The sequence below is a fragment of the Bactrocera dorsalis genome, chromosome 3, assembly GCF_023373825.1.
Source record: "Bactrocera dorsalis isolate Fly_Bdor chromosome 3, ASM2337382v1, whole genome shotgun sequence".
In the NCBI taxonomy this organism is placed as follows: domain Eukaryota; kingdom Metazoa; phylum Arthropoda; class Insecta; order Diptera; family Tephritidae; genus Bactrocera; species Bactrocera dorsalis.
The window spans coordinates 76,783,322-76,796,780 of record NC_064305.1 but is presented as its reverse complement, the minus strand read 5'-3'; the positions used below and the strand labels follow the sequence as shown (position 1 = coordinate 76,796,780).

The 13,459-nt window shown below is 40.2% G+C and overlaps 1 protein-coding gene across 1 annotated transcript; it reads left to right on the top strand.

Moving 5' to 3' along the window:
• Positions 1-4,869: 4,869 nt before the first annotated feature.
• LOC125777792 (protein toll-like) lies at positions 4,870-7,607 on the top strand. Its single transcript, XM_049453445.1, has one exon. The coding sequence runs from the start codon at positions 4,915-4,917 to the stop codon at positions 7,582-7,584; it is 2,670 nt and encodes an 889-aa protein (XP_049309402.1). The 5' UTR covers positions 4,870-4,914; the 3' UTR covers positions 7,585-7,607.
• Positions 7,608-13,459: the final 5,852 nt, after the last annotated feature.

The following is a 13,459-nucleotide window of genomic DNA, read 5'->3' as shown; positions in this document are numbered from 1 at the left end:
ATAATTAGAATTATTTTCTTAACTTTAATCGATCCATATACTGCTAGATCGCTGAAATGATAGCGCTTGGCCGAATAAAATCCGGACCAATTGCAATAACGTAGAATCAGTTGTGTGGGCAATTTTCTACTTCTTGATTTTTACACTGAAAGTTCGCATATGTCAAGATTCAATATGATATGGGATTCCATACCTATGACTCTAGCTCAGGGGTAGCTATCCAGCTTTGTCGTGCAGTTGATATCATAAAGTTTTTACAGTATTTTGTTACAACGTACACCGTATTAACTTTCGGGATAATTAATAATTTTTGTCAAGATATAGAGATCCACAAATATTTCCAAGACTCTTTGTTTTGAAAAACCCGAGAGTCGACTGTTCGTATGTAATGGTTGACTATGCTTTTTGTATCTTATATTAGAAACAATTTATGTCTGAGGAAACGGTAGAAAACATTACCTAACGCCATGTTAGATTTGAAGACTTGTGCACAGTTTTGTTTATAAAACTATAACTATACAATTACGCGTATATCTTTTATGTTCCAGCCATTCAGTGGCGATAATGCTACTACGAACAATAGTAAGACTTCGTTCATAATTTTAAAGTTTTTATCAATAAAATAGCCTTCGATGCGCGTAGCGACACATAAACCCACAAAAAATAGTCCAGCGGTATTAAATCGCACGATCTTATGAGCCATGCCACGAGCTCACGGCGCGAGCTAATGTGCTCACCATATGTTTCCTTCAATAAACTCTTATTTATTGATTATATCAAGTAATAGCTGAGAAAAAGACCAACTCCGAAAAAAATAAGTATTGCCTCTTTACAAAGCCACCCGGAAATTCGAAAATCTTTATATTAAATATGTATATGGGGGCACAGGGAAGTATTGGTCTGATTCAACCCATATTTGACACACAGACATACTTTTATAAAATAAGGATTATCCCATAAAAAGTAAAAAAAAAACAAATGATTTCCAATCAATTCTCACAGTTTAGGACGGGATATCAAAAGTCCTTGTTAGATATCGATACAGTTTTTTTTTTCTCCCAACTGGCTTTGTAGCGCCATGTAGTTTTTTTAAGGAAACTTTTCTACGAAAATGGTCTCGTTTCTAAAATACTTGTATTTGTCAATCCCATCGTTGTTAGTATAGGATCTGTAACGTAAAACTACTTTTAGCGACAACTTCTCCGCGCACATACCTGGGTTAGATATGTGGATGGCACGGTGTCACTGGAAAAGATGCAGGAACTTTTTATGGATGGATCGAAGCTTAATCGAAATATGGAGGGAGCTCTTAATCAACTCTTGTTTCAGACTGTTAGAGCACGGTAGCATCTTTCAAGAAGAAGTGACAGGCATTAAGGTAGCGGCATATGCCCATACCCTATTTCCATCAGGGTGGGAACGAGCAGTGGTTCCCCTGGGTTTATGCATGCGGATGCTGGATCTATGGACTTCGCACGAGCTCAGTAAACGTTGGTCTGCAACCATCACTTATGGGGTTGCGAAAGCCTTCTGAGCCAGAGTGGAGAGTGGACACTGTCCCATGGGCACTCACGCGGTGGGGCTAAAAATTTTGGAGGACGCAACTAGTTAATACTCAATAAATTTATGCATGCTGTAGCCATTTGTCAATATGTTCTTTCATCCATACCTAGGAGCTTGGGGCATTACAACGAACAAGCGCCTCTGGCTGTACAAGTGAAATTATTCGTGGCCTCACTAGTAATCAGCCTATTTACATAACCTAGTATAGGATCTGCTATAACCAGATAAAGCTTGTACATACCATACATACATATGTTTGCTATGTCCAAGCAGTATGTAGTCGTTTCCGTTCAAACAGAGCGAACGCGCGCTACTTGAATCGCCGATACTCGCTGGTTTCCGAATGCAATTAAAAGCGATTTTCAGACTTGAGTTAACTGATTTGAATTTTTTTTTTCATTTTGACAAACGCCCTACAGCTCTGCTAGTGTGAGCGCCAGACTGATGTTATACTACGCTCCATTTCGGCTCGACTTTTTGCAAAGTCTTGCGAATATTGTGGCAGCTACTGCTTGCGGTGTGGTGTGCTCTCAGCTATTGGATAATTTCAATTGGAAAATTGCACTACAATACGAGTACGACTGCCAGTGGCTACTTCTGTTGTTTGAACGTTGATTGCTGTCGATTTTGTAACTATTGTAGTTGTTGTAAAAAAAATGAAATTACAGGCTGTATGCATTCTGTTGTTGTACGAACCACAAATCTCACTCCGTGACGTGGTTCATATTTTCATGCGTATACGATGTAGATGCAAGAGTAGTGGTTGTGGTGGGTGATCCGAAATTGTGCGTTGGGTCCTAAATTAGAGATTCCCAGCGCACATGCTCGTTCGAGTATTCTATAATTACAAACTCTCGCTCTTGTGTGCACTGCAAATGTGTGCGTGAAAGAATTGAATATTCACATAGGTCAACTATAGTGTTCCAAAAGTATTCTTTTTTGTACATACGTATGAATACATATACATTGTCCGTGATTGGCCTTGTGCGAACGTGATTATGATTTCCATTAAACGAAAGCTTTCATTTCAATTTTGTGTTCAACACAGACGAGGGTAGTCCGATTAATATTTAGCCAAGAAAATTGATGTAAATCACATCTTGTGAATACCAGAAAACGGTCGCATTGGCTAACCGTCCAATAGGACAGGATTGGCGGTTGAGGGACATTTATTTCGGTTCTTTTGGCGAATATTTAGACCCCTGTACCAATAGCTGACTTTTGACTGAAAATGTCGGTCAATGTATAACTTAACTTATAACTTATATAACTGAAATTAAGGGATAATCCTTCTCAAAAATAGGTTGAATCGGACAAATACTTCTCCCAGCCCCCATATACTTAAAACAAAGATTTTCGCAGATCTGGGTGACTTTGTACCGCATATATCGGCTAATATTTGAGATATCTCGGTGAAAATAAGAGAGCGCGTTTTCTGTTCATGTGTCTATAAATATGCGAACTAGTTAGACATCAGTTTTTGAGAAAATTTGGCAGGGTTCACATCGGACCACCATGGCATATAACTGTCAGACAAACTGATTTTTTGAAGTCGAGCCTTTGTATCGAAAACTTTTTTATTTAACAAAAATAACTTCACAAAATTTGACATGATCTACTGTCAAAGCCATTGCTCAGATCCATAAACTATACCATATAGCTAGCATACAAAGTTACCTATAAAAATCAAAACAAAGATTTTGATATACCCTTCGCCGTTTTAAAAATGCATCGGTTGAAAGGAGGAGCTGTGCGGAACGCTTACTGGTGGATTTGAAACTTTAAACGCGTTTTTCTCAAAACTGTGTTCGTAAATTTTCCTCCGTCGTATCTCAAACACGGCTGACCGAATGACATGACATTTGAAGGGTACACTCAGCACATGTAAACGCATTTAATAAACTACAAATATTATAAATCTCTTAAGCATACTTATTAAAACTCCGCTATTTCTATTTTGATTCTCTGTTTTGATTCATATAAGCCAATCAGCCGGCGGCGTGAAGGAAGTGAGAGCCAATTTTTTTGAGTAGGGGGGTGTTCAAAACACTGTAACTGCTGTTCTGCCAAATATCTTTAGCTGAAAATTTACATTTTTACTGTCGAAATATGGAGGAAGGAATTATGTGTAGAAGTTCACGCTCGTTGGGAAAGTTCTATGATTGTCATTCACTTGAGAGTGCCCATAGACGATTCTTTTAGACGAGCACCTCACGACTTCCGGGCTTAGTTCAAGTATCCTCTGCATAGCTACAAAAAAAATCCGTTTGAAGGCGAGTTAAAGTGGGAAGGCGAAATATCCCCTCTCCAGGATTGTGACACACTGCCAATGAAAAGCAAAAACAAAAAAAAAACAAGGCTCGAATGATAAACCCTCCTTTTGATGCCGATCCCTGCCGCTGCCCAGGTAGTTGATGTCTTCGTTAGAGTAAAGGCTTATATCACCGCCATCCAATAAATGTGATGAACGGGACAAGGACTGAGGCGAGTAGATTATTGTGGCGTTTACTGCAGTGGTCATATCCCGGTAGCATTCACTCTGTAGACGAACGCCTAGGCCACAATCCGCATCAAAGCGAAGTTCTTCAACATATCGCTGATTTGTACACATGTTTTTAGTTCGATTTCACTCATTTTCACAGAGTGACACAAGAAAATGGAAATAATGTTACGTTCCAAATTTTGTCGAAATCGGTCAGTCGGGTGCCGAGATATGGGATTTCACCAGAAAGTGGGCGGTGCCACGCCCATTGCCCAATTTTCACAGCGGCTCCGATAGAGGCCCCTCATACCATACGTATAGAATAATTAAGCAGGATTTCAGTAATTAACTAAAAAAATAAATAAAGTAGTACTCATTTTAGGCAACTGACCAAATTTTTTCAAAGGGGGGTAAAGCAAGGAAAATGTTTAAGCTTATGTGTTAAGTAGAAACCCTGTAGTTCACTAAGAAAAATAATTCATGGCTCGACCTCGCCCGACACTATAACAAAAACACTAATTTCTAAAAAATTCAAAAAAAAATTTGGTTTTTTTAATGATTCATTGTTTTCCCGAAAAATCATTAATATTAAACACATACCATGTTTTCATGAATCCATAAAAAATATTTTCAAGAACTCAGTTCACGCAATAAAAAACCACTTGCAATTTCAGTATTTGCGGTTTTGCAAAATATTTTTGATAAGAAATTAAATTATGATTTACATGGTTTAATGTGCTTCAGTTTGAGATTTAGAATTTAGTATTTCAGTAAGTGCAAGTCAGTTAGTCTGCAAAACTTAGTTATTGAGGCGAAAATATAAAAACAATATCAGAAAATTAAATTTAAACTAAACAAAATTATTAAATATGTGTACAATATACGCCTTTTTAGCAAATTTTGTGATTTTAAGCAACCAATTTCTGATTGCGCAGACTTTCAAAGGGGAGTTAACAATATTTACCAATAAACCAGAATACTTTCCGGATTGTCCTACGGGTGAAATAATTTCGTGTAGATGTGATGGCAACGTTAATTGTATTGCTACCGATTTATTTGGTAATATTAGTATAGCTTTCTCTCCTAAAAGCAAAAAAATGTCAGTGACTTGTTACACAGAAAGCAAAAATACTGATTTTCTACTCGAGCATGACTTTCAGTCAATTCTTCTTAAAACACGGTTCCTCCTTGTGAAGTATTGTACAGATTTTACACCCATAAAACATCTGAGTACCCAAGTACTAGAACTTTTGATATATATTTATCCACAGAATAAAGTAACGGTAATATTAAACAGAGACATTGACAACGACAGAGACATTCGACTAGCTGACCTTTTTCTAGCAACTAATCTTGAAGTAATTATAAAATTATCAGCAGACAGTTATGATGTCCCGAAGAACTTATTTCGTGGGTGCTTCGCCTTGCAAACGCTTAGCGTAAAAAATCTATATCAGAACATGACGCTGCAAAACTTAACTCAATTGCATTTTCGAAGAGTTGGTGAGCTCAGGCGACTTGACTTAGCTGGGAATAATATGAAAATTTTAAACAAAAATGTCTTTGCAACACTTTCGCGTTTGAATTTCCTGAACTTGAGCCACAATGGAATCGTGGAGTTATTTCCAAATCAATTTGCTAACCTGGGTCAACTGATAATACTGGATCTTAGCTACAATTCGTTGACATATTTAAGGCCTGAACTTTTTGAGCGAACCCCTTTATTATGGCAATTGAAACTCAAAGGCAATCAGTTGTACGACACAAAAAATATTATACAAGTTCTCAAACCGTTGAATTTTCTACATAGGCTAGACTTGAGCGATAATAAACTGCGAGCGATTTGGGGCAGAACAAGTTACGCCAAAGCTTCAGCTACATTGGCTGCAAATCTACGTTACAGCAATATGTTTATGACGTTGAATTTAGCGGAAGGTCTGAATTATATCAGCACTTTGCAACCTAAGAAGCACCACGAAAGCAAGCCGAAGTTAAAATTTATAAATTTAAGCCGCAATCTTCTGAGCGGGTTTAATATGGATTGGATTTTTGAAATCGGCATTACATGCCCTTTCAAAATTAACTTAAAAAAGAATTTGATTAAACACGTATATGCTTTATCAAATTTACTCGGTACAACTAACGACTGTAAAGGCGAAATCATAATGACTGGCAACCATATTGAATGCGATTGTAAACTAGCATGGATTTACAATAATAACTATCGCCGGTTTTTTAGTGATCTGCAGTGTAATCAGAAGTCAACCAAACTACTAACGAATTTCACACAGCTTCAACGGCATGAGCTGTGTGCTTGGCAACCGGTGCAATGTTCCAGAAACTGCGTTTGTTCCACAAAATCTGAATTGCTGCACATCAATTGCAAAGGCGCGCAACTTGATGTTATCGAAGAGCTGCCACGTCCCGAGCAGGTATTGCTCACGACTTCGTTACTCGATATTAGCAATAATCGTTTCACTAATCTGCCGCTAAACACCACCTTCGGCTACGCCAACGTTTCACAGCTCTACGCTGCGAACAATCAAATCACCAAGATAAGTCTCTTGGAACTACCAACCGATTTGACGGTTTTGGATCTGCGAAATAATCGCTTAAAATCGTTAAGTGCTGATTTTTTGCGTGTATTTCTCAATGAAAGCACGAAACTACAGTCTTTGTATCTCAGTGCGAACCCTTGGCTTTGCGACTGTGCTTCACATCAGCTTCTCTACACCGTACGTGTACATCGGCAACGCATACCCGATGTCGAGCAGTTACGCTGTGATAATAAACAGAATGTTACTCTCCTAACAGCAAGTCTGAGCGAATTGTGCCAAACTGAGGACAACGTTAAACGTTATCAGTACATGATTGCAACTATCATAACTGCAGCGTTAATCATAATTATTTTCCTTCTTATTATTGCACTTTTCTTTAAATATAAATTACAAGTTAAAATCTGGTTATATGGTCACAACATATTGCGTTGTTGCATTCGTGAATACGAGCTGGATGAGAATAAAACGTTCGATGCGTTCATCTCATATGCGCACCAAGAGGCTGACTTTGTCAACCACATATTACTGCCACAACTCGAGCACGGCGAACCACCATTTCGTGTATGTACGCACGAACGTAATTGGCTAGCTGGCGCTTATATACCTGAACAAATCATCGAATCGGTCGAACAGTCGCGACGCACGATCATTGTGCTCTCGCAGCACTTCATCGTATCTGAATGGGCGCGCATGGAGTTTCGCACAGCGCATCAGTGCTCGTTGAACGAAGGTCGCGCGCGCATAATTATGATTAAATACGGTGAAATTATCAACAGTGAGCTATTGGATAAGGAATTGAAGGCATATTTGGATATGAACACATACTTGGATTGGCAAGATGCCAGATTTTGGGATAAACTACGCTATGCCATGCCACATAAAGTGGATAGGAAACCAAACACCGATATGCTTGAAGTTAACGGCAGGATGTACGTTATGGGGCAGGTTGAGGTGAATCGTTTGCATGGTGAGAACGCTTAAATGGGTTGGAAATAGAAATCTTGATGGGCCAATTAGCAGAAGGCAAGTTTTATACTTAATATATACATGTATGTATATTTGAAGAGATATTTTATATTTAATTTTAGGTGCTTAAAAATATTTTCACACACTTCTGTCCAACACATCAGGAAGAGAATCTTGGCCAACGAGTTGATTCATGGTAACGTACTCTATATCTAGTGCAGTAATTTATTTAACCGTGCATAACCGGAGATGGAAGACGCGGAAGTAACTTCAAGAGTTACCAAAATGTTATAATAAAAACTGTTGTAAAACAATTCAACATGGATTATTTTAAAAAAACCGAATTTATTAAAATCAATTCTGACATATACATATATATATATCATCTTATGTATATTATAAGTCGTAGCCTCACTTAGTTGCATTACGTCCTTTCGAAATTTCGATATTTGAAAATTAAGCTCAACGTTATCAACTTAGTTGAAATATATGTGACATAAATTCAATCAAAGTTAAATTCAATAAATGGTCATTAGAAGAAAATAAAAATCAAAGCAAGGAGTTCCCAATTTCATCCTGCAATAAAAGTCATTATATATGTATGTATGTAAATAAGGGTAATTCGTAGAACGATATCGGACGCTATAAATTTCTGCAGTGGTTTCTCTTCAATTTCGTCCTAAAACAGTATTAGCATGAGCGAGTTAATTTAGTTCAGTTCTATCAATAAATATATACATATATGTACGAGTATATCAAGCATAATATTTATTTCTTGTGCACACTTTAGGGGCTATACCAGTGTAACGCATGAATAATTAGGCGATTTTCGTGAATTTTTTTTAAAAGAAGTTGAATGTTTCGAACTTCTGTGAATTTAATATTTTTTTTTCTTCTTCTTTACTGGCGTAGACACCGCTTACGCGATTATAGCCGAGTCAACAACAGCGCGCCAGTCGTTTCTTCTCTTCGCTACGTGGCGCCAATTGGATATTCCAAGCGAAGCCAGGTCCTTCTCCACTTGGTCCTTCCAACGGAGTGGAGGTCTTCCTCTTCCTCTGCTTCCCCCGGCGGGTACAGCGTCGAATACTTTCAGAGCTGGAGTGTTTTCGTCCATTCGGACAACATGACCTAGCCAGCGTAGCCGCTGTCTTTTAATTCGCTGAACTATGTCAATGTCGCCGTATATCTCGTACAGCTCATCGTTCCATCGAATGCGATATTCGCCGTGGCCAACGCGCAAAGGACCATAAATCTTTCGCAGAACTTTTCTCTCGAAAACTCGCAACGTCGACTCATCTGTTGTTGACATCGTCCAGGCCTCTGCACCATATAGCAGGACGGGAATTATGAGTGACTTATAGAGTTTGGTTTTTGTCTGTCGAGAGAGGACTTTGCTTCTCAATTGCCTACTCAGTCCGAAGTAGCACCTGTTGGCAAGAGTTATCCTGCGTTGGATTTCAAAGCTGACATTGTTGGTGGTGTTTACGCTGGTTCCAAGATAGACGAAATTATCTACAACTTCAAAGTTATGACTGTCAACAGTGACGTGAGTGCCAAGTCGCGAGTGCGACGACTGTTTGTTTGATGACAGGAGATATTTCGTCTTGCCCTCGTTCACTGCCAGACCCATTTGCGTTGCTTCCTTGTTCAGTCTGGAGAAAGCAGAACTAACGGCGCGGGTGTTGAGACCGATGATATCAATATCATCGGCATACGCCAGCAGCTGTACACTCTTATAAAAGATTGTACCTGCTCGATTAAGTTCTGCAGCTCGAACTATTTTCTCCAGCAGCAGATTGAAGAAATCGCACGATAGGGAGTCGCCTTGTCTGAAACCTCGTTTGGTATCGAACGGCTCGGAGAGGTCCTTCCCGATCCTGACGGAGCTTTTGGTCCCGCTCAATGTCAGTTTACACAGCCGTATTAGTTTTGCGGGGATACCAAATTCAGACATTGCGGCATAAAGGCAGCTCCTTTTCGTACTGTCGAAAGCAGCTTTAAAATCGACGAAGAGGTGATGTGTGTCGATTCTCCTTTCACGGGTCTTTTCCAAGATTTGGCGCATGGTGAATATCTGGTCGGTTGTTGATTTACCAGGTCTGAAGCCACACTGATAAGGTCCAATCAGTTTGTTGACGGTGGGCTTTAATCTTTCACACAATACGCTCGATAGAACCTTATACGCGATATTAAGGAGGCTAATCCCACGGTAGTTGGCGCAGATTGTGGGGTCTCCTTTTTTATGGATTGGGCATAGCACACTTAAATTCCAATCGTTGGGCATGCTTTCGTCCGACCATATTTTACAAAGAAGCTGATGCATGCTCCTTATCAGTTCTTCGCCGCCGTGTTTGAATAGCTCGGCTGGCAATCCATCCGCCCCCGCCGCTTTGTTGTTCTTCAGGCGGGTAATTGCTATTCGAACTTCTTCTTGGTCGGGCAATGGAACGTCTTTTCCATCGTCATCGATTGGGGAATCGGGTTCGTCTTCTCCTGGCGTTGTGTGTTCACTGCCATTCAGTAGGCTGGAGAAGTGTTCCCTCCATAATTTAAGTATGCTCTGGGCATCGGTGACTAGATCACCTTGGGGGGTTCTACATGAGTATGCTCCGGTCTTGAAACCTTCTGTAAGCCGCCGCATCTTTTGGTAGAATTTTCGAGCATTACCCCTGTCGGCCAGCTTATCAAGCTCTTCGTACTCACGCATTTCGGCCTCTTTCTTTTTCTGTCTACAAATGCGTCTCGCTTCCCTCTTCAACTCTCGGTATCTATCCCATCCCGCACGTGTTGTGGTCGATCGTAACGTTGCGAGGTAGGCAGCCTGTTTTCTCTCCGCTGCGACACGGCACTCCTCGTCGTACCAGCTGTTCTTTTGCACCTTCCGAAAACCAATGGTTTCGGTTGCAGCTGTACGTAAGGAGTTTGAAATGCCGTCCCACAGTTCCCTTATACCGAGTTGTTGACGAGTGCTCTCAGAGAGCAGGAGTGCAAGCCGAGTAGAAAATCGCTCGGCTGTCTGTTGTGATTGCAGCTTCTCGACGTCGAACCTTCCTTGTGTTTGTTGGCGTGCGTTTTTTGCTGCACAGAGGCGGGTGCGAATCTTAGCTGCAACAAGATAGTGGTCCGAGTCGATGTTAGGACCTCGGAGCGCACGCACATCTAAAGCACTGGAGACGTGTCTTCCGTCTATCACAACATGATCGATCTGGTTGGTAGTTTTTCGATCCGGAGACAGCCAGGTAGCTTGATGAATCTTCTTATGCTGGAATCTAGTACTACAGATAACCATATTTCGGGCCCCGGCGAAGTCGATCAGCCTCAACCCATTTGGGGATGTTTCCTCGTGGAGGCTGAATTTACCGACCGTAGTGCCAAAGATACCTTCTTTGCCCACCCTGGCGTTGAAGTCGCCAAGCACGATTTTGACATCGTGGCGGGGGCATCTCTCATAAGCGAGCTCCAAGCGCTCATAAAAGTCATCTTTGGTCACATCGTCCTTCTCTTCCGTCGGGGCATGGGCGCAAATAAGCGATATGTTGAAGAACCTCGCTTTGATGCGGATTATGGCTAGACGTTCATTCACCGGAGTGAATGATAGTACTCGGCGACGGAGTCTCTCTCCCACCACGAATCCAACACCAAACTTGCGCTCCTTTATATGGCCACTGTAGTAAATGCCACAAGGACCTACTCGTCTTTGTCCTTGTCCCGTCCATCGCATTTCTTGGACGGCGGTGATGTCAGCCTTTATTTTCACGAGGACATCAACCAGCTGGGCAGCGGCACCTTCCCAATTAAGGGACCGGACATTCCAGGTGCATGCCCTCAATTCGTAGTCCTTATTTCGTTTTCCATGGTCGTCATCAAAAGGGGGGTCTCTCATCCGAGGCTGGTTGTTGCTATTCGCTGGGGTTGTTTTTTTACGTGGCGGGTCCCAAACCCAGCGCACAACCCTATGTAGGGGATATTTCGCCTTCTCACGTTAGCTCGCCTTCAAACGGATGTTCTTAGGCTACCCAGAGGATACTTGGTCAAAGACCGGAAGTCGTGAGCTGCTTGAGTCATATGTAAAAGAATCGTTTCTGGCCACTCCCAAGTGAATGGCGATCAGAGAACTTTCCTCACTTGCGTGAACTTCTACATATGACTCAATCCATTTTTTTTTAATGTTGAAAAATAATGGAGTTATGTGCTGTCTTCGGAGGTGCCAAAAAAAGGGCCCGAACTGCTGACATGATTCCGGCCGAATGAGTGACTGAAACAAAAAAATTGCAAAAAATGATTAAATTTAGAGATATTTTCTATACAATGACCTACGATCCTTGAAAAATATCAAAAATTAACAAATTGGCGGTATTTTGAAAAAAATATTAATTTTTTTAGGTAAAAAATGGAGGTTTTCTCGTTGAGTTATGATATCAGCAATTTTGGAAAATGTCGTTTCGAGAAAAACGCTCTTAAAGTTTTACTTATATATGTGTGTACCTCCGAGCGGTCGCACTTTAGAACGCTGCCGTCGAAAAACTATTCAATATACGACCTTGCCGATTTCACATAAAATTTTTGAAAATATAAACTATTGGAAAAGCAAAAAAAAATTAAGATTTTTGAAAGTGTCATTCTGGTATAGCCCCTTATAGCGAAATCTAAACACAACATTAACTGAGTTTAATGTAGCGGAATTTAATTTTTTGCTTATTTGTTTGATATCTCAACGAAACTCGTTTGCTTCACCAACTTCTACCATTTGTCTATAAATTATGTTAGATTTCAAAACTAAGAACCGGAACGGAGGCAAACGGCGTCTCTTTTCATGCGGCAAACTGTTTGAGTTGAAACCAAACTTGTCCTTGACGCTACTAATATCGCTTCCTTTCAGCAAACTCACCAAAATCATCAAATCGTCTGTGAAGTGAAAATTCGTGGTTAATTTGTTTATTGTATACCAATAACAGTAAGCCACAAATATGATGTAAACAATTTTCAAATATTTGTCGTTGCAACTCCAACTGTTAATATGCAGAATTCCAGTTTAAGTACAATCAGGTGTTCAACCACTATCTCTTTAACAAATAGTACAATGTAAAGACCACAGACCACAATAAATATCACAGCCAATCCACTCCACTTAAACGCTAATCAATCACTTAATGGATTTACGTATTTTTCTAGTCTTTTGTAACAAATATTTTTCGTCTCCAGTTACAATGCGATGTAAAAATCCCTTTCGGTTGTGCCTTTGAAGCAACTGTTCACATGCAAAGAAGCGCCGTTCGACATCTCTTGGTTTCAAGTCATAAGGAGCCCAGTTTCCTTGTTTCTTAATCATCCCCATGGCTTTGATGCATTTTGATACCGCTTGCTATGTCACTTGCAACGATTCGGCCAATTACTCTTGGGTTTGAAACGCATCTTGGTCGAGTAATGCTTCCAATTCAGCATCTTCGAAAATCGTCTCCCTTCCACCACCATGCCGGTCTTCGACTTCATAATCACCATTCTTAAAACGTTGAAACCATACGCGATATGTTCTTTCACTTAGGAATGCCTCACCGTACGTATCCGAAAGCATACGATGAGCCTCAACCGCACTTTTCTTGAAATTAAAAAGTTTCCCGCAAATGTCGAGAATTTGGCTCAAAAAGTGACATTTTCAGTTGAGAATAAATTTTGGAAGCAAACAGATATCTATAAATATTTTGTTGGGTTAATGTTGACACAAATGTCCAAGATCGATATAAAACTATTTTATCGATTTAATCGACCAGTGCTTGACCCTAGAGACATCTATTGGTAAACGGCGGAAGCAAAGTTGTAGACCTAATACGAGGGCTGCTATATATATTTCTGGCCTAATAATGAAAACATGCATATTTATCAACGAAAA